The sequence below is a fragment of the Gnatocerus cornutus genome, chromosome 1 (genome assembly GCF_029298725.1).
Source record: "Gnatocerus cornutus isolate USDA-ARS CGAHR chromosome 1, icGnaCorn1.1, whole genome shotgun sequence".
NCBI classification, from domain to species: Eukaryota; Metazoa; Arthropoda; class Insecta; order Coleoptera; family Tenebrionidae; genus Gnatocerus; species Gnatocerus cornutus.
This window is the reverse complement of record NC_142233.1, coordinates 17,748,974-17,775,027: the sequence shown is the minus strand read 5'-3', so window position 1 is coordinate 17,775,027 and position 26,054 is coordinate 17,748,974. Positions and strand designations below refer to the sequence as shown.

Sequence of the window (26,054 nt, the reverse complement as noted above, 5' to 3'; positions counted from 1 at the left end):
AGTTTCGACAGTTTCCATTTTTTAATTTCAAAAAAAAGATAGAATTTTCGGTATTTCCAATATTGCAAGGATCTGACTGTAGATCATATCGATTTGATCGGCCTTAAAAATTTCAGTCATGATAATTCATAATTGCCAACTTGAAAATATTTTGACGTTTTAAACGTCAGTAGGTAATGACAATGACAATAATGCACAGACTACTCACATTTTTGAAACGTCAGAAAATTTTGTGTTCCCGACTGACACCTCAAAGTCATAATTCGTCAAAATTTTGACACTTTAAGACAAATTTGACACTATTTACGCATCGGATTGTGCTTAGAGGCTATTTTAACACACAAGAATCTGTTTGTAGTACAATTTAACACAAAAATTTTTCGTAAAGTTCCAAAATTTTGATGAAAAATGACCATCAAGTGAGCGGTTTAAACTAAATTTTCTATTTAAATAAATTTTGATTTAAAGTTTATTTTGTTAAGTAGAACTATTCGCATTTTACCCGGTTAGAAGAGACAAAATGTAGTAGGGAGACGTAGAAAAAGTATAGTACGCAACACAAAAGTAAGATTAATTGCGTAATTCACAAATATCCATTTTAAAACATAAACATCAAATTATCTTTTATTTTTGATGATGAGAGTGTACTTGGCGATCTACATAAATCAAATTCTTTTAGGGACTGTACTTTGAAATTTGTTGCTAATGTCAAATCTATTTACTTTATTTTAGGTTACCGAATGTAGAAATTATCAATTTCGTTCTTTTTTCTTGCACACAGTGAAATTCTAGTCGAATTTGAAACTTTGAAATTGAACTTTTGACATTAGAAACGTCAATTTGCCCATTTCGTTACCACTTTCGCCAACTGTCACGTTTAGGATGTTTTGTTTTCGTCAACCTTAGTAACTTTTATGTTATTTCTTTATTTAAAGTTGGAATCTTGATAAACTAACTTAGGGGGAAATTTCAAGCTAACAAGGTTGGCAACAATTTCTCCCAGAATTTAACTTTTGTCAACTTTGACATAAAAATTTCAAATTCTAAATTACACAATGAATTAAAATATGAGTTCCAAGTGAAATGAAATTGCTCTTTAAAACCAGTGTCAAACAAATTTAATTCCGACAGATTTACATTAACAGAATGATCATAGTTTGTACCTAATTCACACATAAAAACATCGTTATTGCAACATTTGCAGGAGGAATGCATGAATTGTGACCTTGGGTGGAAATTTGCAACCAAAACGAACTGTATGTCGTCTTTCTATTAGTTAATTACTACGAAGGTACAGTCGGCTTAGGTTGCAAGTGTCTACTTTGACAGTAATTTTTGATTTAAGGTTGAAATCTTGATGAATCAACTTTGGAAATTTTAAGATAACAAAGTTGGCAACATTTCCCCCTAGAATTTGACATTTGTCAATTTTGACATGAAAATTTAAGTAAGTTAGAAACAAATTTAACTCCGACACATTACGTTGGCAGAACTTATGTACTCCGAACGCAATTCACACATAAAAACATCGCCATGGCAACATTTGCAACCGGAACGAATTAGGTACACGATGAAAATTTTACAATTTGTGACCTTGCGACATAAACCAACTGTATTTATTTGCCCATTATGCTTATAAATTACGATATAACAAGGTTTTTACCAATTTTATCGGTTAATGCGACTTAAGTCAATTTTGCGAGGTAATGTAGTATTTAATTAATCACTACTAAAACAAATGAAAAATGGGTGGTCAAGACTATAAAAAACTGCCCTCACTTATTCGTAACTGTCCTGCTGGTGCGGTTGAGTGTTTTCATCACTTCTTCTTTCCACTAATTGGGTACTGATAAAATGGCAAAAAGAAATGAGAAAAAGGATCATAAAGCGTTTGCGTTATCCCCGACAATTTTAATTTCAAGCAAGAAATCAATTAGAAACGGAATCGAGAAAATACCCACGCAGAAAAGCATTGTCTTTTAGAGCAGCTGCGGTTAGATAATATTTATAATTTGAAGAAAATGAGAATATACCTACTCGCAGCAATCACCATTTTACCGTAACAACTGTTGAAACATGCTTCGTTAAACCATTGAAAGAAATATTAAACAAAGTACAAATATCAACAATTAATCAAGATCAAGATTAATTAAGTGGGTTTGAGTTATTGAGAAATTGATTGTGTAAAATCTCGGGTTAATTATATGATACGATTTTAAGTACAGTCGTTGGTGTAAATAGTTTATATTACTTACTGCTTTTTTTTAATTAGGTTGGTACCTAAATTATGATGAATTGCCGAGTTTTACGCTTTCAACGTGTCAAGATATTGTTTATTATCTATTTTAAGCATCATCAACTTTTAATAATAATAATATCGCGGCGATTTAAATTATTTCTGAAATAGGGCTCAAACTTTGTATCTCTCGAAAAGTCGTCTAAAAGTAAATTTTTCCCGCTGCGCAAGTTTTATTTCGTGTCTTCGACTAATTTAAATTTCCGCTTAATTTAATGTGGAATTTAGATGGTTCTGATACTATATATAAATTCGTTCCAAGGAACAAAGCCATTAACTTAATGTGTCACACTATTTTTAAATTCGCCTAACATTAACACTAAAATCCTATTGTGCTTTCAATAATTAACAATAGGCGTGTTTATTTAGAAATTGAATTTTAAATAAGGTGTAGGTACATAAAACCCACGTCGCGAGATTTCTCAAAGGATTGTACTTGTAGTGACTAACGTCCATCAATCATTCGAAAAGCGAAATAGTGACGCGGAAGCCGACTTTTAAAATCCAATTTCGAGATTCGCATGATTTCCGATGAGAAAAAAAACAACTGTCTTGAATACATCATCGCGCTTTTACGACTTTGAGCGTAATTCGTCAAGAGATACAATGTAGATGGTGGGAGTATTAACAATCAAGAACCTCCTTTTGTTTACATTAATCGATTTCTTGTTGACAAGCGTGTCGCGAGCGATTTATTGTTATCTTTGAACGGATTCGACTCCACCGATCGAGAATAAAGGTGTCTGCTGTTCTTTTTCGCTTGCAAATTGCTATTGCATATGTGCTTTGAAACGGGAGCGGTTCACTAATCTCGATGAACGCTCGGCTATAATATGCATTCCGTGTCGGGCGTTTTATGACTGGATTTGGTTATAAAACAAAACCGGCTTCTTTGAAGAAATCTGAGATCGTGTAATTATTTTTGTGGCATATAACAGAGACGGATCGTTCTATATCCGTCACGGATTTGCATACACAGACGTAAAATTGAAATTGCATTCTGTATTAAGGGTAAACTTATCCGCAAGGTTAAAGTTTAATATAAAGTTATCCTTATGTTGAGTTCTGTCGTCACGTACATAAATTACAAACTGAGCGCTTCAACGGATGTGGAGTCAAATTGGACACTTTTTTTTATTTCCGACCGCTCATAACAAAGTTACACGTATTTTACATTATACAAACTTATAAATAAAATTTACAATCAAAGACATTCACTATCTACTTCCATTTTTGAGTCATTAATAACCGTTTCGGGGAGCGACGCCGACGCGTCCTTATCTTTCTCAGGAACAGTTTCCCCGTCCCAATTCTCCTCACTAACTGGAACCTGCTCAGTCCCGTTGGTCTTTTCCTGAGACGCAGGAAGAGTCTCTTCATCCACATTCTCATTATCTTCAGGTTTCTCTTCATTTAACGTTTCCTCATCACCATTTTCCTCGGTTTTCTCGGAGTCTTCGCGCTCTTTGGAATCCTTTGATTTTCTCAACTCAAAGTTTTTCTTTGTCCTCTCTTCAATGTGTTGGAGCTCGTCAAACACTTCCTGTCTTTTCTTATCGATCATTTCTACAAAAAAAGTATGAAAATTTCATGATGACAAACGTGGAGTTGTCGTTACTTTCAATATCCGCCTTACAAGCCTCCAGAAGACTCTTACTGGCGTCGTTCATCTTCCTTGGTATGTAATGAATGTGGGGCTTTGCTTTGGTTTGTATGAAATTCATCCTCGGTTTCTGGCGCTCTTCCCATGCCGCGTACTCCTTCATTCTCATCATTTTCAGCTCAATCATTTTAATCTCCGCCTGTTTCTTCTTTCTGTTGAAAAACAGCTCCTGTCGCTCCTTCTTTATTTCCTCCTTTTCTTTGATTTCATGTTCTTCAATCTTCTTCTCTAATTGCGCTCTTTTCTCCTCCTGCAAACACACAATCAGATTGTGAAAATCACAGTAAAACCTCACCTTTTGCTTTAGTTTGGTCTCCTCCTGTTGGAACTTTTGCAGCGTCCCCAACAAGGCCCCAAACATCCGCCTGTTCCTAGCTTTTGATTTTTCATCCTTGCTTTGTGCAGCTAGCGCTTCCTGCCGACTGGGCAGCTCTTTGGGCGTCACAATCACCTTACTAATCATCTGTTTTTGCGGTTGTTGGTGCAACTCCTCCTCGTAATGATTGGGTCGCTCGGACAAACGTTTAAACACTGAAACACCGCTAGTCCTTCGCTTGTTTGGGGGCTCGTCGTTTTCATGGTTAAAATTCCGGTTGCGTCCAATTCTTGGCCGATTTCTGTCGTCGTTTTGGACGCCTCTTTTCAGGTTGGCTCGTGGTGGCAGATCGGACGGATCTCTGCCAATTAACCTTTTTATGTTTTCGTCCACACCTTTTAAACTGGTTTTGGCCTGTTCCAACTCAGATTGGAGAGTTCCGAAGGATTTTAAAATTTCTGTGCCCATTACTATTAAATAAATCGATTTCAAGTTACAAACACTAACCTGTCATATTTTTGCTTACATCAAATGTCAGTTGTCGGATGTCAATTGTCAATAAGGTGAGAAGTTGGCTGCAGTGATAACGCGGGTAATTTAAAATTTTTAACAGACAATTAGTCGGTTTTACCATTTATTGATCCTTAAACCTGCCTCAAATTAACAACAAACAAAACACATTAAATAATAAACCTAAGTTCGGTCTCGCCCAGAAACTTAACACTTTTTACATCTTAGCCAAGCAAATACTATCATTTTACTGATCTAGAACGTCACATGACTCCTGTACACATCGTGATACAATTGGTTTAGGGCTACTGTTATCACGCCAGGCTCCCTTCGTTTGTGTGGATCCACAAACGTTTCTTCTACTTCACGCAAAGCCCTAAATATTACGCCCTTTAAAGGTCTGTCTTTGTGGGCTTCTAATAAATCAGCTTTGTTTTTTTTGTCCTCTTTTCTGTTGAAAGAACTGCTTGAGAGAGGTCCGTCAACACTTGCAGGTCCTTTAGGAGGAGGATCATTCTTTGGTGGCCGCTCCTGAAGTGGCTTCAAATCCCTAACTGCTCTATTATCTAAACAGCACAAATGAGTGAAATTTTCGTATTGTTATTAGTAATAATTACCCATTGTGGCGATTTGCCTCGTTAATTCTCTAATATACGCTCCTTGCTGCTCAGTTTGCATAAATAAATCATTTAAGGCGTCTCTAAGTTCTTGCAATTCCAGCAAGCGTGCTTCTTCTTTGGCAGCCTCTTTTTTTGAACTCCTACAATCAGATTTGCAATCATCTCAACCAGTTGATTAGACACAAACCTATTATATTCAAAAAGTAAAATCCCTGCGGCTATGGTAAATATAACCGATTCTCCTAATAAATTAGCACCTAGTTCAATAGAGGCAGCCTCATTTAAAACACTAATGTTTACAGGTTGTCCTAAATGAAGGAGCCACATTTTTACTTTTACCTCACACCAGTTGTAAACTAAAACGACAAGTTTAATGATTGGTTAACGAGTAGATGAAGGAACTTACAATTTGCAGGGGGTAAGCACACATATCTCCGAAAAACTGGCGAACTTTTCGCCCCTTGTTTGACCGCATTTGCTATCGGTTTACTAATTTGTTTTACTAAGAGAGCCCCAAGCTTTGCCACTGGGAACGCATGAATTACCATTTTACCCCAATTTTAAATGGTTAAAACTATCATACACAAAGCCATTTAAATGTCAATGTTCACTGTCAAATTGTGACAGATGATGTAACATGACAGATGACGGAATGGTAGGCAACACAAAATACGCGCGAGTTTTGGGTGAGGCAAACTTACCGCTTCAAATTTCCTAAAATAAGGCTAAACAGATAACTGATAACATGTTGCCGATAGTTCTAATTTGGGCAGTGTTTAAATAACATTGATGGTCGTAAAAGTCGTCACAAAAAAGTCACATATTTTTAACTAACATTGCACGTTCCATCTTATAAAAAAACGCAATAAAAACCACCCGTAACATTTGAGATGTGGGCAATCAATAACGATAACAAGAGAATTTGAAAAACAGCAGCGCAGTTTTTCTCGGGAATTTTAGTTAAGTTAACCGAATTATGGCCGTTTAAACCTTCGGATATTTGATTTTTATTTCTCAAATGTTTAAACATAAAAATTTGGTTTTAACTCAAATCGTCGTTTGGAGAAAAGGGGCGTGTTCTGGTAAGAAGGGGGAGTTTTTTTTGGAAACGTGGGGGTGTAGTGGTTTGAAGAGGAGAGAAGGAGGCGTTGTTTGAAGAGGAGGAGGCGTGGTTCAGAAAGGAGGAGGCGAGGTTTGAAGAGGGGGGCGTGGTTTAGATGGGATAGGCGTAGTTTTAAAAAAATGGAGGGGCGTGGTTTAGAAAGGAGGAGGCGTGGTTTAAAAAGGAGGAGGCGTGGTTTAGATAGGATAGGCGTAGTTTAAAAAAAAAGAAGAGAGCTGTAGTTTTAAAAGGAGGAGGCGTTGTTTGAAGAGGAGGAGGCGTTATTTAGAGAAGAGGAGGTGTGGTTTGAGGAGGAGGAGGCGTGGTTTTGAAAGGAGGGGGCGTGGTTTAGATAGAAGGAGGCGTTGTTTGAAAAGGAGGAGGCGTGGTTTAGGAAGGAGAAGGTGCGGTTTAAAGAGAAGAAGGCGTAGTTTTAAGAGAAAGGGGCGTGGTTTGAAGAGGAGGAGGCGTTAATTAGAGAAGAGAAGGCATGGTTTTGAAAGGAGGGGCGTGATTTAGAGAAGAGGAGACGTGGTTTTAAGAGGAGGAGGCGTAGTTTTAAGAGGAGGGGGCGTGGTTTGAAAAGGAGGAGGCGTGGTTTGAAAAGAAGGGGGCGTTATTTAAAGAAGAGGAGGCGTGGTTTTGATAGGAGGGGCGTGGTTTTGGAAGTAGGGGGCGTGGTTTAAATAGGAAGAGGCGTGGTTTGAAGAAGAAGAGGCGTGGTTTGGATAGGAGGAGGCGTGGTTTAGATAGGAGAAGGCGTGGTTTAGATAGGAGGAGGCGTGGTTTAGATAGGAGGAGGCGTGGTTTAGATAGGAGAAGGCGTGGTTTAGATAGGAGGAGGCGTGGTTTTGATAGGAGGGGCGTGGTTTTGGAAGTAGGGGGCGTGGTTTGAAGAGAAGAGGGCGGGGTTTAGAGAAGAAAAGGGTGGTTTAAAAGGAGGAGGCGTGGTTTGAAGAGGAAGAGGCGTGGTTTGGATAGGAGGAGGCGTGGTTTAGATAGGAGAAGGCGTGGTTTAGATAGGAGAAGGCGTGGTTTTGGAAGTAGGGGGCGTGGTAAATAGGAAGAGGCGTGGTTTGAAGAGAAGAGGCGTTATTTAGAGAAGAGGAAGCGTGGTTTTGATTGATAGTTTGAAGAGGAAGAGGCGTGGTTTTGGAAGTAGGGGGCGTGGTTTAAATAGGAAGAGGCGTGGTTTGGATAGGAGGAGGCGTGGTTTAGATAGGAGAAGGGTGGTTTGAAGAGGAAGAGGCGTGGTTTGGATAGGAGGAGGCGTGGTTTAGATAGGAGGAGGCGTGGTTTGAAGAGGAAGAGGCGTGGTTTGGATAGGAGGAGGCGTGGTTTAGATAGGAGGAGGCGTGGTTTAGATAGGAGGAGGCGTGGTTTAGATAGGAGGAGGCGTGGTTTAGATAGGAGGAGGCGTGGTTTAGATAGGAAAAGGCGGGGTTTAGATAGGAGAAGGCGTGGTTTAGATAGGAGGAGGCGTGGTTTAGATAGGAGGAGGCGTGGTTTAGATAGGAGAAGGCGTGGTTTAGATAGGAAAAGGCGGGGTTTAGATAGGAGAAGGCGGGGTTTTGGAAGTAGGGGGCGTGGTTTAAATAGGAGGAGGCGTGGTTTAGATAGGAGGGCGTGGTTTTGGAAGTAGGGGGCGTGGTTTAAATAGGAAGAGGCGTGGTTTGAAGCAAAAGAGGGCGTGGTTTGGATAGGAGGAGGCGTGGTTTAGATAGGAGAAGGCGTGGTTTTGGAAGTAGGGGTGTGTGGTTTGGAGAGGATGGGGCGTGGTTTAGATAGGATGAGGCGTGGTTTGAAGAGGATGGGGGCGTGGTTTAGATAGGAAGGGCGTGGTTTGAAGAGGATGGGGGCGTGGTTTAAAAAGGAGGAGGCGTGGTTTACAGAAGGGGAGGCGTGGTTTAGAGAGGAGGAGGCGGAGGAGGTGTGGTTTGGAGGATTGGGGCGTGGTTTGGAATGGAGAGGGCGTGTTCTGGAAAGGAAATTTCATTTTCCAAATTGTTTGAGTAGAGAACAACAAAGCTTTATGGGGGTGTCATAAAGAAATTTTCTTGCCAATTTCCATTATGAACAGTAAAACTATTGTAAAAAGTAAGTAAAAATAAAGGGTTCAGTTTGAATCTGTTCTCTGCAACATCACAAGCGGGAAAAACTGTTTTTTTTTTCCCACATTTTAACTGAGATTTCGATATTGTAAGACAAGTGACACATCAGTATTTTTGAATTAAAAAGAATGAGGTTTTTCGGTCAGGGTATTAAACCCAGCACAAACTAGATACAGGTCAACTGCATAAATGTGTATAAAAATAGGCGTAAATGCAATTTTAAAACCGCATGTTGTGTTGGTTTCTTCTGACTTCTTTTCGCTCTCGTACTAGTATAGTACATAACAGTCTGTGAATTACAACTTCGCAAATACCATACAAACAGACTTTTTAACATCAAATTATTATTCTCATAAATGAACAGATAAAGAATATGTCGTGACATGTGCAAATTTACTTAAATTTGATTGGTAAACACAAAAGATACCACTCCTACAAACATACAAATTCAAAACTTGCATGTGTAGTGTTTCCTGCGACACAAAGAGAAAAACTCACATCCCGTTTTGGTGATTACGTTTTACAACAAAGTTTTATAAAACAATAAGTTTGAAAATGAAGTAGAGAGTGTCACATAAATTTTATTTATTTTTCGCAACCTGGAATATTTCGTAACAGGTAGTTTTTAATTTACCCACTAGTAATTTATTGCTACGAGAATCAAAATTTATAAGTGGGCAAACGCCAGGCGCACAATTCTTTTCATAAAAGCACAAAACCATCGCATGGAAGCTCAGTTAACGCGTGAAGCGCATCCTCTAAACGTTCAAATTACACCTACACACCAGTGGTAATAACTACAATTGTAAGAAAAAAAACACTCTTAGTTTAAATCAGCCGTTCAGGTGAGTACCTGGAAAAATTGCCCGACAATTTCCTTAATAATGTGAATAAATTCCTCCTCTCCACGTGCCGAATATTTTATTAATCGTGTAAACAAAAAACAACAAACACTTGGAGCTGCGAAAGAACCTTCTTTTAGCAATGTTATATAAATTTAGCTTTGGTTTCAATTGAAACATTCCTTGAATAATGAAGCGTTTAAATATTTACGAACCAACGTTTAGAACGTTATTATTAGTATTGACGGAATATTCTTACCAAAGAGTGTATAAATGCTTAACCAGATAATTGCTTCAATTAGCTGAGAGATACTAACTAGCCCAACATAACAAGGCGAACAAATTAAGGTTTTATTCCAGAATAAAATTTTATTGAACTTTAAGTTTCCGTTTTGAGGAAATTGGCGTTGGTTTAATTAAACTGAGATGATAAAATAAATAAGAGAAAAATCCCAGCACAATTGAAATTCGACATTCTTTAAGTCAACTCTACTCTTCCTGTATCTCATACAAATGATCTTGATAAAACTACATCACAGTTAAACGCTTTGATGAAATAAAATTTACATACACTCATGATAAGCAATAAAGTTATCTAAATGTAAACAAAAATAACGAGAGTATTTCTGACGCGTGTTAATTGCAGTATTTTTTATTGTTTTTATTATAAGTAGTAATCTTCTTAAAGACTTCAAATTTGGAGTGCTACAAGTCGAAGTAATATTTTGCAGCCATAATTATCAAGTAATTACTAGATTTCATGAAAAATAGCTATTTTTGGTTGCTGCTAGACCGATTTCAACGAGAAGCGCTCATGACTGAATACCTAAGCCAATTCATTGTGAAATTAAAATGACTGCCTATTTATAGATGAAGAGTTAGAAATAATCGAACCGTGTTAATGCAGAGGAGTGTCTCATTGTTCCATTAACTTAATCAGTTTGAAGCGGCTCGGAAAGGAACACCACAAATCCGTCGTGGCCGCCAAGTTTCACTTGATTATCTTCTCGTGATAAATCAAACATTGCCAGGTAATTCCGGACGTGTTTGATATCAATATTTGTTAGATAGTTGAATGAAACAGTTCGGCTATTTTTATTCACTCAATCATCAGATTTCTGACATTTTCGAGTAGAGATGACATCGTGGAAATTTTTATTCAACTCTTTTGACCACCTGCAATTTAATGTGCGTTTGTTGACATATTTTGGGCTTGATAACATCTTATCAATGCCTCTGTTGCAAGAACCGGTTAGGATTTTGATAAAACATTACGAAACGCGATTTTTCCAATGAGTATAGAAACAGACTTGGCACGTTTTGGGTCAATATTTGTCTGGTTTACACAAATATTGTACTAGTGGTGTTGATGCGTTGTATTTGAAGAAATAATTGTACTAATTTGTTGTGGGTAAGACAGTAGCTAAAATACGAATTTGCCAATATTTGTTTAGCCGATATATAAATCAGGTACAATTGCGCGCTATTATTTGTTTGCTTCTCGCTCTCTTATCACCCCAGATACATAAATACTACATTCTTCGGAAATGTTCCGTTTCCACAACGCCAATTATATTCGCCAATTTCTCTTTCTGCTTTAATTTGGAAATGTTTTCAACATAACAATAACGTGGATTTATTGATGTTACATTAGCTCGCCACATTAAACAGACAAAAAGTAAAAACCCTGGTACTGCTTTTCAAGTGTTTATTTATAATTTTTATCACTACAGCGAAAATTGGTTGTAACAATCGCTGCTTCTAAATGCTGGTAGTTATGACCTTCTATACTTTTTACCTAATTTTCTGTCCATTTCTCTCACATAATCAAAAATTTTACTTCAATACTTAAATCCCTGGGAACGAAAATATTAATTTACATATTCATGGAAGGAAACTTGGGCTCAGTGTGATCATAATAATTCTGTTTAGAAATTCTCCCAAGAAATGATAAAGGAGAAAAGTTCGATGAATATTTTCATAAACTGTGTAGTTCAAAGGAAAAGCTAATTGTTTTATTTTGCATCCTGGATTAATTTTGTAGTGTTGAAATGTGCGACTCGCGTTTAAAATTTACGTGTAATTATACATAAAATGATAATTCAATTAACTAAAAAATTAATATCGCTTTCATCGCGAAATTAAATGGAAACAATATTTGCTACGACGAAAGGATAATTGCTTGTGATTGTGGGAACCAATCTTGGCATTCAATCAAATTGTTACATTTTATGTGATTCCAAGAACGAAAGGTTCTCTTGTGTTAAATTGTCTAACATTGTGTGTGAATGGGAATTAAATAAACTTTCCAATAATCTGTTGAGCTAGTAGGTGCTCGAGTCAATTGTGAAAAAATTATAATATTGGTAATTTTAATGCTATTTTAATGAAATTTGGGGAGTTTGCAATTTCTAGCTTGTCTATTAACTGGGCCAAATTTCAAAATTTTCCCGTGGAAAACACAAATTTTAGAAGTTTTCTCTGCTCGGAGTAATTTTTTTTTACCAAAATTCGTAATTTTGGTATTTTCAATGCTATTACAATGAAATTTGGGGAGTTTTTAGTTATTAGCTTGCCTATTAACTGTGCCAAATTTCAAAATTTTTCCGCAGAAAACACAAATTTTAGAAATTTTCTCTACTCGCAGCAACCAAAAATGTTCAACATTTTTTTACTAAAATTCTTAATTTTGGTATTTCACTGCTAAAGCAATGAAATTTGGGGAGTTTTTAGTTATTAGCTTGCCTATTAACTGGGCCAAATTTCAAAATTTTTCCGCAGAAAACACAAATTTTAGAAATTTTCTCTACTCGCAGCAACCAAAAATGTTCAACATTTTTTACTAAAATTCTTAATTTTGGTATTTCACTGCTAAAGCAATGAAATTTGGGGAGTTTTTAGTTATTAGCTTGCCTATTAACTGGGCTAAATTTCAAAATTGTTCCGAGGAAAACACAAATTTTAGAAATTTTCTCTGTTCGAAACAACCAAAAATGTTCATTATTTTATACCAAAATTCATAATTTAAGCTTGCTCACATTGACTGGACCAAGTTTAAAAATTTTCCCGTGAAAAACACAAATTTTAGAAATTTTCTTTACGCTCAACAACCAAAAATGTTCAACATTTTTTACTAAAATTCTTAATTTTGGTATTTCACTGCTAAAGCAATGAAATTTGGGAAATTTTTAGTTATTAGCTTGCTTATTAACTGGGCTAAATTTGAAAATTTTCCCATTGAAAACACAAATTTTTGAAATTTTTTCTTGTACAATAGTCAGAAATTTTCAACATTTTGTTCTAAAATTCGTAATTTTGGTATTTTTAATGCTATTGCGGTGAAATTTGAGGAGTTTACAGTTTTTAGATTGCCTATCAACTGTGCTAAATCTCAAAATTGTTCCGAGGAAAGCACAAATTTTAGAAATTTTCTCTGTTCGAAACAACCAAAAATTTTCATCATTTTATACCAAAATTCATAATTTTGGTAATTTTAACACTATTGCGATGAATTTTGGGGAGCTTAGAATTTTAAGCTTGCTTATTGACTGAACCAAGTTTCAAAATTTTCTCGTGAAAAACACAAATTTTAGAAATTTTCTCTACTCGCAGCAACCAAAAATTTTCAACATTTTTTTCTAAAATTCGTAATTTTGGTATTTTTAACAATATTGCAATAAAATTTGGGGAGTTTTAGGGAGCCTATTAGCTGAGCAAAGATTCAAAATTGTCCCGTGAAAAACACAAATTATAGAAATTTTCTCGACCAGGGGCAACAAAAAAAAAATTCTAATTGCCCGACTACCTAATTTTAAAGCTGCTGGAACCATCATGTGGAAAATTGGAAAATTTCTCCAAATAAACCTTAATGAAACATCTCACTGCAGAATTTCCTCGTAATTTTTTATTACACAAAGTAATAAAGTTTTAGTACCCAAGGTATTTATTTATAATCTACATAAAACGAATTTCAGCGTAAGAAACATATTGAATTTCAAGAGCTTCAGCTTCAACAAATGATACGAAATTCTTGAATGTGTCTTCACTCTTCAAATTGCGTTTAAACCCCCGCTCCGTTTAGATTTTATTAACTTTTTATTATACTAATATCACGTCGGTTATAAAAATCGCAAATTTCGCATAAAATACGCTCAACCATATTTCCAGTTTTGCTTTACATTCATAAATCGATAAGAATTTAAACGAACCAAACGCACTGTAATGAATGATTTGTTTCAGATCATGAGCTTGTATGTCATCCTTCTATTGCTTGTAAGTGTAGTAGAAACTGTAGATATTATGCAATCAAGACTCCCCCAAGAAACAGCTTTTGTATCAAAAGTGGAACCTCTCCATGAAATTGCTCCATGTCTTTGTGAATGGTACAATACAACAGAATGCGAATTTGATATTGAATGCAAATGTTCCGGAAAGAATATAACGCATATTCCCAGTTATCTCAATAAAACCTTAACGAAGCTCATCGTCACTGATTCAGATATAAGGTTTATTACGAAAGAAGAATTTCATCCGTACAGGAGAAACTTGACAGATGTGTAAGTAATCAGGTAATCACTCAATGTCGTCTTTTGGTTTTACTACTTAAATGTTTGGTGATGGTGATGGGTTTTAACGGCGTCAATCATGCAAGCGCCACTCTAACTTTATCGCCTTTGTGTTAAAAATGAGGCATAAAATCGACAAAAAATCTGACGCGTACTGAGGAAAAGAAATGTTGCTTGCTAATAGTCCAGGCAAAATAAACATGAACTCGGAATAATTTGCATAAGGCTGATTTTTTGTGTGGACTTTCATTTTATTGTTCTAAACAAATTGTCAAAAGTCCCCATCGATAAGTGTGCTGCTAAAAAAGTTACGCGGTGGTAAATGTCAATGAAATAAAATATTTGCAAAAATAGAGTAATTTGAGCGCTTTTTTTATAACAGATTACATCGAAAAAATCTTCGATGACATCTCACACTTAACTTATTAACTCTGCCAAATTGCAACATTGTAGATCAAAGGATACAAGTTTTAGTAATTTTTTTATTAACTCTGCCAAATTGCAACATTGCAGATCAAAGGATACAAATTTTAGTAATTTTTATTTACAAGGCGAAGCCGAAGTATGAAAAATTCTCACTAAAATTCGTGACTTTGATAAATTTAGTTCTGCAACTTTGAAATTTGGGGAAAATACTAGTTTTTGATCGTTTATTCTCTGTGCGAAATTGCAACACTGTAGATCAAAAGACACACATTTTAGAAATTTTTAATTACAAGGCGAAGCCGAAATATGAAAAATCCTCCCTTAAAATTCGTAATTTTGGTAATTTTAGTGCTACAATTTTCAAGTTTGGGGAAATTACTAGTTTTTGATCGTTTATTAACTCTGCCAAATTGCAACACTGTACATTGAAAGATACAAATTTTAGAAATTTTTTATTACAAGGCGAAGCCGAAATATGAAAAATCTTCCCTTAAAATTTGTAATTTTGGTAATTTTAGTGCTACAGGTATGAAATTTGGGGGAATTACTAGTTTTCAATTGTTTATTAACTCTCTCAAATTGCAACACTGTAGATCGAAAAAAACAAATTTTAAAAATTTTTATTTCCAAGGCGAAGCCGAAATATGAGAAATCCTCGCCTAAAATTCGTAATTTTGGTAATTTTAGTTCTACAACTTTGAAATTTGGAGAAATTACTAGTTTTTGATCGTTTATTCACTCTGTCAAATTGCAACACTGTAGATCGAAAGACACAAATTTTTAGAAATTTTTGTTTTTAAGGCGAGGCAAAAATATATGAGAATTCCTTCCTTAAAATTCGTAACTTTGGTAATTTTTGTGCTACAATTTTGAAATTTGGGGAAATTTCTAGTTTTTGATCGTTTATTCACTCTGTCAAATTGCAACACTGTAGATCGAAAGACACAAATTTTTAGAAATTTTTGTTTTTAAGGCGAGGCAAAAATATATGAGAATTCCTTCCTTAAAATTCGTAACTTTGGTAATTTTTGTGCTACAATTTTGAAATTTGGGGAAATTACTAGTTTTTTATCGTTTATTACCTCTGCCAAATTGCAACATTGTACATCGAAAGACACAAATTTTAGAAATCTTTATTTCCAAGGCGAAGCCGAAATATGAGAAATCCTCGCCTAAAATTAGTAATTTTGGTAATTTTAGTTCTACAATTTTGAAATTTTAGGAAATTACTAGTTTTCAATTGTTTATTAACTCTGTCAAATTGCAACACTGTAGATCGAAAAAAACAAATTTTAGGAAACAAAAAATCAACCTTATGGGAATTATTAAGAGCTTTAGAAATTTTTGTGTCTATTTTGCCTGGACTCTAATCTTATTGGGTGAAAAGGCAGCGGGCAGCGGAAAATTAAAAGTAAATATTTAAGGGACAACGAATGTTAAAAAACGGCGAAGTCCATTGCACACGTTTTATTCCCGTTTTTTCCGAATAAATTTAATTACACCGTCTGACTGTCAATTAAATAATAAATCTGTCTGAGACAACAAGCAGAGTGGAAATGTTTGTTTTGTCTTGTGTGTTTCAGGTATTTATCGCCGACTGATTTTAACACTTGAGAAAAAATCCTCCATCACTGCTATTAAGTCATTCGTGTCTCAGTATGTTGTCATGACGATCGTTTAATCAATGCAATCTAATTAAATCTGCTCAAGAAGATCCGTCTTGGCGATAATTCACATCCCAATAAAAATTAAAGTTGTCAGTGAAGCGTTCTTGTCTATTTATTATTAAGTTAGTCTATGTCTTTGCATTTATAATCCGAAGAGTGGCAAGTTTTAAGTCGCCACAACCTCAGATTTCTTGTTCGTGCTAAGCAGCTTGTGCTTAATTGTAATTTTCGAGATTTTCACGCGTAATTCCAGCCACTGAACATATTTACTTATTTCGCCCCCTTTATCAGTTCGTCTAAAGTTACAGACTCGTGTATTGACAAAAGAAAGCAGGCACAAGGGAAAGGTCAATGGATCCAATATTCGTAGTAACTTGCAGTCTCAAGTGGCTAAATAAATCTGACTAGAGGTAGCCGAATTGTATTTATCCCCAGCCACCGGAGAAATTTATTAGCGGCGGAAATAATTTCTTCACGACTCTCTTAAAACTTTCGTTTGTCGCGTTAGCTATTAATTGTGGTAGATTTGGAGTAAAAATGCTAATATATAAGAATTTAAACTTGGTAATGAGATTAGAATCTTGGGAGCTTTACTTCTACTCGAACAGCATCCTAATCAAGCAAGTTCGACGTTCACACGTGGTTCTTCATTAAGAAAGTAATTTTGTTAAACATCCTGTTTTTATTGAAGAAACTAAAGAACTTCACTTGCTGCATATTGAATTGATAACGTTTTCAGGGTCTTAGCTAACCTGCTGTACCTCCGGGTGATTGAAGATGGGACATTCGCTGATGTTCCAAATTTGCGAACTTTGTAAGTTTGTAAAAATAAAAAAAAGAAATTTCTAAGAATGAGTTTTAGGTACATTTCGAACGCCCCACAACTTAAGTTCCTGCATGGCTTATTGATGGGTGTCACCTCGAAGAAGTTCTATTCCTTGTAAGTACTCGTAAGTTTGAAATTAATGGTGAATGCGCCGGGTTTGATAACCGAATAGCATGACTATGAAATCTGCCGGTTTATGGAGTTTCAAACGTGCGCCACAAAGTAAACTGAGTTGGAAAGACAACGAACTGAATTCACTTCTGATGGAGACTTTCTGTTAATTTTTACTAAATATTTTAGCGCAGTAATTATGAAAATGAGAATTTAAAAGTAGCAACGATTCGCATCCGCATGTGCAGCTGGTGACGGGCATATTAAATTCAATTTAAATTGAATTAAATTAATTTCGTTCGAAATGACAACTGCAGGGAATTAATTTCGTGGCTTTTTTACACGTGCAAGGTATTCCGCGGGAATAATATGGGAATTTGAATTTTATTTTTTTCCTTCTCTCCGAACCTTCAAATTCAATGCCAAAGTGCTGAGGTCGATATCTCGTTTATTTTTTGAGTAAAATTGAGTTAGTATAGCTCATTCTACGCAGAATTTTATGCAGATTCCAAATCTGGGATTTAAATTCACATTCGATAACAAATAATTGAGGAGTGGCCGATCAAAGTTTCGGAAAGTTGATTTTCATTTTTTTCTCATTTTTCGTAATTTTTAAAGTTAATTATCTCGGAAACTATTTGAGATATTGAGATGCGGTTTGCGCCATTCTTTTTCTCGGCTCAGTTTACGTTAGAAAATGTTCTCAAAAGCCCAAAATTCGATAGTCGATTTTTCGCGAAAAAAAATTACGACTCAAACGATGAAAATTTTTCATTTTTTTTAATTTTTGGTCATAGCTTGTAAACTATTTGTCCTACAGATCTCAAATTTGGCCAGTAGATAGATTTCGAGCTCCTCTTTCGACCGATGTATAATTCAAAGCTATTAAACGTCATTTTCATTTTGAAAACATTGATTGAAAATCACCCTAAAATGATGTTTTCAAAACAGTTTTTGGTCAATACCTCGTTTATTTATTAAGCAAACTCAACAAATTTGGGTCTCATTTTACGCAGAAGTTCACGCTGAATCCAAAAACATAATAATTTTTTAATATTTGTCAACAAATAACCGTTATGGCCGTTATGGCCGTTTGAAATTTTGGGTTGTCGCCAGAGGGCCAAATTTTTGACGGTTCAAAACAATTTTGCGCCATCGTTTTTCTCGCAATTTTTTACATAAGAAACAGTTCTTTGATGTTTCTACAGTCGAAATTTGCAAATTTTCGCAAAAATTGTAAAATTTATGTTGAATTTCGACGAAAACACAATTTTTCTAAAAGTAAATAAACCATAAAAACCAACGCAATGATTAGTTTTTTTCACAGCCAATAACCTTGATCTTAATGGCAGTTTCATTCGTTTAATTAGTGTTCTTTTTATGTGCAATTAAACCTGTGCTCCCTGTGAATGGGCTCTAATTTTATTGAGCAGCCTGAAATGGTTCGTAACTCCAATTTCCAATAAAAACAAATCGGTATCACCGGAAGGCAGTAGCATCCACGTATTTAATGGAAAAGCCATCGAACATACATTTTATTTCACTTATGACGCACGTGTTCTCACAAACAAATATTTACATCGTGTTTACGAGAATTTTTCCCAATATTTAGTTTACGCTACTACACAGTTCAACGCTTTTATTTACACCACTGAATTTCCCCTTTTTGCAGAAGGATCGTGCAAACTGGCCTGTATGAAGTGCCCGACTTCTCACATCTCCCTGCTGAAAACGTAATAAAGTTGCTGTAAGTATTTCTAAGGCATGAAAACCAACAGAGCGATCATCAATAATCCCAGTTGTGTTTACATTTTTTTATATTGTTGTACTCTGCCTGGGAATGGATAAACAAAGAATTTTGATTAAACCACAAATCAAACAATGTTCGCTTAAATCGAATTTGATTTCTTGATCTATCGAGACCGACTGGCATTTACTTTACGTTTATTTAAAAATTTTCCATTAGAAGATTATTTTTGCTTTTTTTGCTACCACAAAAGGTGCTCGAGCTTTTGTTACTCTCTTTATTCATTCTTTATCACCTGTCGTCGCGCCTTGGTGCGATTTTAGACTAAAAGAACCCCAAATGATCATTTCTTTGTCATCACAATGTTTGTAATATTAAATTTGCTTATTTTCAGCGATTTTGACTCGAACAAAATTGCAAGATTAGCCCGAAATTCCGTCAAAATCATAGCCGAACAAGTGTGAGTCTCGTAAATCTGAAATTCTCTTCGTTTCAACGTTTCATTACAGAACTTTGAATTTCAACGACATCGCGGTGGTGGAAGACCTGGCGTTCAACGGGTCGCAAATTGGAAAACTGTGAGTACACTTATTAAATTGCGTCACTTGTAATGCAATCTCTCGACTCTTTAGTATGTAAATTGCAACTATCATCGTTTGATATGGAATACTACCAAATATTGATTTTCACAATGAGCCATGATTAATCACATGTTTAGTGAGCTCAACTATTAAATTGATTTGTATTATTGCGATTATTTACTCTTCGCAGTTTGGATTGTGACGTCTGAAATCTCTTATATTACGGAAATAACCGTCACATTCATTTTGCTAAAAAGACTGGAAATATGAAATGGTCGGATAAAGCATTATATGGCACTCTTGGATTATTATTGTGGTAGTAATCGGGTCAAGTTACCAATTTGAAAATAATCCACCACTCTAATAAGTAATTGATATTACTTGTAAATAAAAACAACTTGGAAATTTAGTACAAACCACAAGATTTTACTAAAATGATTGTAAATGGATATTTGTACTTGGTAATACTTAGTACGCTACATGTGACTATTTACGACAGATATGTAGAAACATATAGACACAAGTAATTAGAAAATTATTCTCTCCATATTATCGTGATTTAGTGTAAATTTCCAGTGGTTGGTTCATAAACAAAACATTTGCAACATTTGGTGGAATTAAATTTACCCACTTTAGAAAATATTGCAAATTTTCATCGTGTAATTCGTTCTTGTTGCAAATTTCACTTCGCGTGGAACACCTTTAAGGGCTCACCCTAATTAATTACGTAATCTTGATACACACCAAATTTCATGTCAAAGTTGACAAATGTCAAATTCTGGGAGGCAATGATGCCAACTCTGTTATCTTAAAATTTCCAAAGTTAGTTCATCAAGATGCCAAATTTAAGTAATGAAATAACTGTCAAAGTGGAATTTTTTTTTATTCTAAACCAAGAATACAGTAGGTTTAGATTATTTTTCCTGCAGGAAATTTACCGATTTACAAAGGAGCAAATTTAGACAGCGGCGGTATTTGAAAGGATAAGTTAGATATCTGTAATGGATACTTACCAACTTTGGTTAATAGATGACGCCACGTTCACAGTGTCAAGTTTATTAATTATCGCAAAATGCAGTGATGAAAACTATAAAGTTATAATAAAATACCTGCAAATCTGAACTGAAAATAATAAAACATTTGGAGTCTACAAAAAATTTGACAAGATGACAAGGTTGGCATTATTTTCCCCCAGAATTTGACATTTGACAGACTTCACACGAAAATTGTTGTGCATCAATTTCACGTAATTATTACTGAGTGTAAGCTCTTAAACAAGCTCCAGGTGAAGTAAAATTTCCCTCAGATGCAACTGCTCTTTAAAACGGTAAGAAATAAATTTAATTTGACACATTACATTGACAGAACTTGGAGGATCGTTTTTATACCTTGAAACCCAATCACATAACACCGCAATTGCAACATTTGCAACAGGGACGAATTACACGATGAAAATTTTAGAATTTGTGACCTTGAATGCACATTTGCAACCTAAACCAACTGTAATCATTTCCACAACGACGTCATAATATTTTATCACTCTGCATTTGTTGCAATTCTTTGTATCATTTCTGCTCCTTCTCGGTTCATTTGATGTTTTCTTGAACGATCGAGACAGAGCGCTCGAACAGACTGTTAAACTAAAATTATATCGATGTACCACTTTCGTTGTAATGAAAAACAGATGCTAATGATGAGGTCATAGAACTGCATAGTAATAAGATCTTCCACTAGTTTGCGTTTATAAGGGGCGTCGAGACGCATAGTTCACTCTTTGATCTACCTGTGTACTATACATTACACTTATTATTATGGAGGCGCGTTAGATTGGGGAACAAACATAACAACCAAGCCACGGTAAAGAGAGCTTCTGTAGTAAAAATTATGTCTTTTGACAAGCGATATTGTTATTTGGAATGCAAATTGCAACAAAATCGCAGTTTCAAACTACAGCGCAGAAATTTGATTACCCGGCGCATCCACCATTTTACCATTTTAAAATGCAAACAAAGGTAATGGGCTATATTATGTTACGTGCTGGAGAGATTTATGTCTAGAATCGACCTCTAACTAATCATTCCCTGATTTAATTTTCTGTCAAACAAATTACCAACAGAATCTATAAATTGCTTTCTTCCGCAGAAACCTGAGAGGCAATAAAAGACTGACAAAAATAGAACCCAATGGTTTTAAAGGACTACAAAGTTTGAGAGAATTGTAAGTAAACTTTGTTATTTCTGAAGTGTTTGGGAACTTTCTCTAAAAAACACATAATATTGACGGAATTTTATCATACAAAACAACACCAATTTAGACAGAGGGTTCTCAAATCCGTCACTCTACCACAAACACTTATCATTTTTAAACCGCAGCAGTTTGTTGGTTGCAGAGACTTATCGGGCACTTCTTTAGAAAATCTTCCGATAGTAGGATTGGGAGAGTTGGAAGTTCTTCGCATCGAAGACACTCCGAATATGAAAGTGATTCCCAGCATCTACGATCTTGGGGTAAGAAGTTGGCGCGCGAAATCTTCATTGCTCCTTTCTGTTTTATCTAGCATCTGAAAGTCGCGACTCTAACACATCCTTTCCACTGCTGCGCCTTCAAATATCCGCAGCAACATGATCCACAGAGACACGCCCAATATCAGGAAAAGATTAAGCAAGCTTGTCAAGAGAAGACATTTGCTGTTGACACGGGACAGCTCACGGAGCACAAGAGGCGGAAACGGTGGTTTCAGTTCAATGAAGACGACAGCTCGGAATCGTGGGTTTAAACCAACTGTCTAGTCGTAACATTGTGAGATTTTTATAGGGACAGTTTGGGATACGAGAGTATAGAGTCTCTCCCGTCACCCCCTCAGGACTGGACGCCACTCCTTGAACACTTCAAAGGTCATCCCAACAGAACTGACCACTCTCACTTGAGTCCTTTGAGAGGACGAACCATTCAGCGCGAAAAAGGCAGACCTCTGGAAATTCCAGAAGATTTTGGGTTTTTTCACGAGAAATCCACCGAAATAACGGAAGAACATAACGTTATTGCAGTTTGTGGCAACTTGGTGATAAGGTCGTGTTTTCCGTCATGTGGTAGAAGAGATTTGATTGTTTTATTTCAGAAAGCCCTCGGTCAAGTGTCTTCCAGAAGCAAACGCTCTCAACCCCTGTGAAGACATAATGGGCTTTTCTTGGTTGAGAATTTCAGTGTGGTTCGTTGTAGTGTTGGCGGTTGTGGGAAATCTAGCAGTGATGGTGGTGGTGTTGTTCAGTGGGGGCGAACTGACGGTTAGTCGGTTTCTAATGTGCAATCTCGCGTTCGCGGACTTTTGCATGGGGTTGTATCTGCTGCTTATTGCAAGTATGGATCTGCATTCGGTCGGGAGCTACTTCAATTTTGCTTTCGATTGGCAATATGGTAGGTGAATTGTGAATTTTCCCTGACCCAACTTCCGTGGTGAAACACATCTTTTTAAATAAATTTCAAAGGCATTTCATAAAAACAAATCTTTTGCTACTATTTTCAGAGTAATGGAGGTAGTAAAAAGAACACCCGGGCATGAACAATGCCATAAATTTGATAAATTGTTGCGCCAAAACAGCAAACAAGTCTTTCTTTACAGAAAGGGAAATGACGCGGCAATTGAATCGTATTTTAGAGGGTAAATATTAAATTAACGTGGCGTTGTTTAATTTAATTAATCTTAGAATAAACACATTGAACAATTTACAGCTCATATCTTTATAAAAAACGTGTAGAGTTAATTTTAAATCAGCTCTATTTATATCTTGATCGTTACCACTTAAATATGTAACTTTAATGAAGCTGGAAAAGTACAAAAGCCCGCAACATTACGGCTTTTCGCTAGAGATTAGAGCTGAAAATGTGAGATAAATTTCATATGAGGTGTGCAGAACATGCACTTTATTTTTAACGAGGATTTGTGAGAAAGTGTCGGCGCTGATGACATTTTTGTAGTAAGAAGTGTGAGAATCGATACAAGAAAACTACGATGCTGAGGGCTTTTAAGAGAAACTTTGATATATTTTTTAAATGCTGAAAATGTGTACAAATTTACTGATTTTTACGTAAATAAGGAAAACTGTAGTATTCAAAAAATGGCGCCCCAACTAATCAAAAATAATCGAGTTTTCCATGGAAATTTGTTACGGTTTCCAAGTGTGCTGTTTTTATTGTCATGGTTACAAACTTTGTTTACATTTGAAGTGCAAGTGAAAAAATCCTAAATCGTGCATCATAAATCAAACACTTTAGATGAGTAAGTACGGTGTAGTAGGCGGAATGAAAACACTAGCGCCAAAGTGTTTGTGGGGAGAATTAAAATTGAATTACGATTAGTATTACTATTATTTTTATTGTAGTTTCACTTAAGATCAAATAACCCAAAAATCGCTGTTGTAATTTTTATTTCTTAGTAGTACGTACACTGCACTTTAACTGATGTTCTTGAATAGTTTTATGTATGTTGGGAACAGCCAATCTTGCAAACGATTAGTTTTCCCACGGTGTGATCCATTCACTGATAACATTTTCCAGTTTCTTCCTGTTGATTGATTATCGGTTTCGTTATTCATTCTTCTTGGCGATTTTTCGCTAGAACTCTGGTCTATCCATCTATGTATAAGTCCACATCTCAAAACTTTACATTGTCCTTTATTTTGAGCGTTCATCCTTCCATTTTGTGTCTGTTCATCTGGACAAGAGAATCTCTTGTTTATTCCTAGATAATTGAATGTGTTAACTCGGTTTAGGGAATCATTATTTTTAGTATACCTTTCTTTCCTGGCATATTATCTTCGATATTTTGTTAATAGAGAACTTGTTCATTCCCGATGAAAACAGTTCAGTTTGTTTATTCTTTATAGCTGATGATGGTACCTGGACCTGATGTACGTAATGTAGAAAATTGATGTCCTCTGGCTTCAATTAGTGTTAAATCAATTCTTGGGCTCGGATTTACAACTGATTTGAACGTTTTGGAGAATGATAATGTGACAACACCACACATTTGTCTGCGCAGTTTGTAAGTTTGTAACAACCATAACGACTCAATGCTCCTAGCAACCAGTTCGGCCAATCAGAATCATTAGAATCATTCACGTGGCATTTGCAGCGACCGCAGCGGTATCTCACAATTGTGGGGGAAAGTTTTAGCAAAGTTTCAAACCTTCCAAATTTAATCCCGGCTCTCTTAGGGGAACTTTCTCATCTAAAGTGTTTGATTAATGATCGTGCATAAAATGGAAAAATTGCCTGGAATAGCGTCGAAAGCTAAGAAATCTCTTCTTCCTACCGAATCGAGAAGGGCGAATGAAGAAATTTTCAACACATACAACAGGTTAAATTGTATTTTGACATTAATTTAGTTATAATTATTTGACGTTGACAAGCGGCCGTTTTACCAGTTTATGGACGCTAAAGGATATCGTAAAACAAAGATTATTACACAGTTGGACATAAAAAACATAAAATAGTCCATCATATTATTCGAACATTCTTTATGTATGTATGAGAAGAAATTTATCCAACACTGGAGTAAAAGATGCGATTTTTTAACGTGTTTCAGGTTTCGGCTGCAAATTAGCCGGCTTCCTAACAGTCTTTGCCAGCCACCTATCGATCTACACCCTCACGATAATAACCCTTGAACGATGGTTCGCTATAACATACGCCATCCACTTAACTCGCCGGATTCGCCTCGGCTCCGCCACCAAAGCCATGATTTTCGGTTGGTTCTATTCCATCGCCGTTGCAGCTCTACCTCTAGTTGGTGTCAGTAATTACAGCAGCACCAGGTAAAAAAATCGTATTTACTCCTTTGTCACCCAACGCCTCGCTTTAATTGTATTCACATCCAACTAATCAGTGAAATTTCAGCATTTGTTTACCAATGGAAGTGAACAGAGTCGCCGACCGAGCTTACCTCTTCTCCATTATCATAGTAAATGGATTAGCTTTCGCCTTAATAGTATTTTGCTACGCCCAGATTTACTTGAGTTTAGGCCAGCAAACACGGCACGAAATGACTGTCGCGAAGAAGTTTGGCTTGTTGGTGTTTACGGATTTCGCGACATGGGCGCCGATCTCGTTTTTCAGTATTACGGCTCTGGCTGGGTATCCGTTGATTGGGGTCACCAAATCGAAGATTCTTTTGGTGTTCTTTTATCCCATCAATTCGTGTGCTAATCCGTATTTGTACGCCATCATGACGGCTCAGTACAGGAAGGATTTTTTTATTTTGCTGTCGAGGTGAGTAGAAAAAGTGGGATTTAAATAAGTATCTATACTTTCATTGTCATAGATGTGGTTTATGCAAGAAGAGGGCACAACGATACAGCGTTTCTTATAACTCGCGTCCAGTTCCTCTGCTCGCGAGAGCCAATGGGCAGTGTCAAATAATAAAAGCAAACCACACCGATGATACTTTAATCTAAAAAGTTCCAGTGACTTAAGACATAATTCTGTGATGCGGTAGAATATTATTTGTATATAGGAACATATCTTTATATGACATTTTCTACAATGTTCAGAATTACTTGTAATCTCTCCTGCATTCCTGTAACATCAGCTCAAGTGATAGTTTTTGTAGCCGTTAATTTACTAGTAATTTTTATATTTGTTTTGTAAATAAATTATTTTACTTTTAATTCAAA

At 35.8% G+C, this 26,054-nt stretch overlaps 4 protein-coding genes across 5 annotated transcripts; 1 reads left to right on the top strand and 3 right to left on the bottom strand.

The window, feature by feature from the left end:
• Positions 1 to 3,411: 3,411 nt before the first annotated feature.
• On the bottom strand, positions 3,412 to 4,880 carry Pnn (desmosome associated protein-like protein pinnin). 2 transcript variants are annotated; one of them, XM_088045862.1, is made up of 4 exons: positions 4,802 to 4,880; positions 4,255 to 4,745; positions 3,915 to 4,209; positions 3,412 to 3,862 (listed from the first exon to the last, which is right to left on the bottom strand). In XM_088045862.1, the coding sequence occupies exons 2-4, from the start codon at positions 4,741 to 4,743 to the stop codon at positions 3,501 to 3,503; spliced, it is 1,146 nt and encodes a 381-aa protein (XP_087901988.1). In that variant the 5' UTR covers positions 4,744 to 4,745; positions 4,802 to 4,880; the 3' UTR covers positions 3,412 to 3,500. The 2 variants fall into 2 exon arrangements, with proteins under 2 accessions (XP_087901988.1, XP_087901979.1); XM_088045853.1 differs by having other exon boundaries at positions 4,255 to 4,733; positions 4,783 to 4,850.
• A 16-nt stretch (positions 4,881 to 4,896) lies between these two features.
• LOC148180699 (optic atrophy 3 protein homolog) lies at positions 4,897 to 6,064 on the bottom strand. Its single transcript, XM_088045873.1, has 4 exons — positions 5,812 to 6,064; positions 5,593 to 5,761; positions 5,403 to 5,545; positions 4,897 to 5,351 (listed from the first exon to the last, which is right to left on the bottom strand). Exons 1-4 carry the CDS (start codon positions 5,951 to 5,953, stop codon positions 5,041 to 5,043), a joined length of 765 nt encoding a protein of 254 aa, XP_087901999.1. The 5' UTR covers positions 5,954 to 6,064; the 3' UTR covers positions 4,897 to 5,040.
• A 3,308-nt stretch (positions 6,065 to 9,372) lies between these two features.
• LOC148180697 (follicle-stimulating hormone receptor-like) lies at positions 9,373 to 25,989 on the top strand. The gene is made up of 15 exons (XM_088046769.1): positions 9,373 to 9,463; positions 13,700 to 14,016; positions 16,858 to 16,932; positions 16,981 to 17,058; positions 18,728 to 18,802; positions 19,197 to 19,262; positions 19,312 to 19,380; positions 21,526 to 21,600; positions 21,773 to 21,890; positions 21,941 to 22,149; positions 22,198 to 22,452; positions 22,502 to 22,797; positions 24,968 to 25,196; positions 25,279 to 25,650; positions 25,703 to 25,989. Exons 2-15 carry the CDS (start codon positions 13,703 to 13,705, stop codon positions 25,833 to 25,835), a joined length of 2,364 nt encoding a protein of 787 aa, XP_087902895.1. The 5' UTR covers positions 9,373 to 9,463; positions 13,700 to 13,702; the 3' UTR covers positions 25,836 to 25,989.
• On the bottom strand, positions 23,776 to 24,264 carry LOC148180698 (uncharacterized). Its single transcript, XM_088046782.1, has 2 exons — positions 24,175 to 24,264; positions 23,776 to 24,121 (listed from the first exon to the last, which is right to left on the bottom strand). Exons 1-2 carry the CDS (start codon positions 24,188 to 24,190, stop codon positions 23,835 to 23,837), a joined length of 303 nt encoding a protein of 100 aa, XP_087902908.1. The 5' UTR covers positions 24,191 to 24,264; the 3' UTR covers positions 23,776 to 23,834.
• Positions 25,990 to 26,054: the final 65 nt, after the last annotated feature.

What these genes read in the sequence shown, in the direction of transcription:
- Pnn (XM_088045862.1), bottom strand. Translation starts at nt 4,743, where the DNA reads ATGGGCACAGAAATTTTAAAATCCTTCGGAACTCTCCAATCTGAGTTG. An exon ending in AGACCAAACTAAAGCAAAAG is followed by an intron (nt 4,210 to 4,254) that starts GTGAGGTTTTAC and finishes GTGTGTTTGCAG; the next exon opens with GAGGAGAAAAGAGCGCAATT. An exon ending in TTGTAAGGCGGATATTGAAA is followed by an intron (nt 3,863 to 3,914) that starts GTAACGACAACT and finishes CTTTTTTTGTAG; the next exon opens with AAATGATCGATAAGAAAAGA.
- LOC148180699 (XM_088045873.1), bottom strand. Translation starts at nt 5,953, where the DNA reads ATGGTAATTCATGCGTTCCCAGTGGCAAAGCTTGGGGCTCTCTTAGTA. An exon ending in GTGCTTACCCCCTGCAAATT is followed by an intron (nt 5,762 to 5,811) that starts GTAAGTTCCTTC and finishes TTGTCGTTTTAG; the next exon opens with TTTACAACTGGTGTGAGGTA. An exon ending in GAGGCAAATCGCCACAATGG is followed by an intron (nt 5,352 to 5,402) that starts GTAATTATTACT and finishes TGTGCTGTTTAG; the next exon opens with ATAATAGAGCAGTTAGGGAT.
- LOC148180697 (XM_088046769.1), top strand. Translation starts at nt 13,703, where the DNA reads ATGAGCTTGTATGTCATCCTTCTATTGCTTGTAAGTGTAGTAGAAACT. An exon ending in GAAGACGACAGCTCGGAATC is followed by an intron (nt 22,150 to 22,197) that starts GTGGGTTTAAAC and finishes AGATTTTTATAG; the next exon opens with GGACAGTTTGGGATACGAGA. An exon ending in TGTGGCAACTTGGTGATAAG is followed by an intron (nt 22,453 to 22,501) that starts GTCGTGTTTTCC and finishes GTTTTATTTCAG; the next exon opens with AAAGCCCTCGGTCAAGTGTC.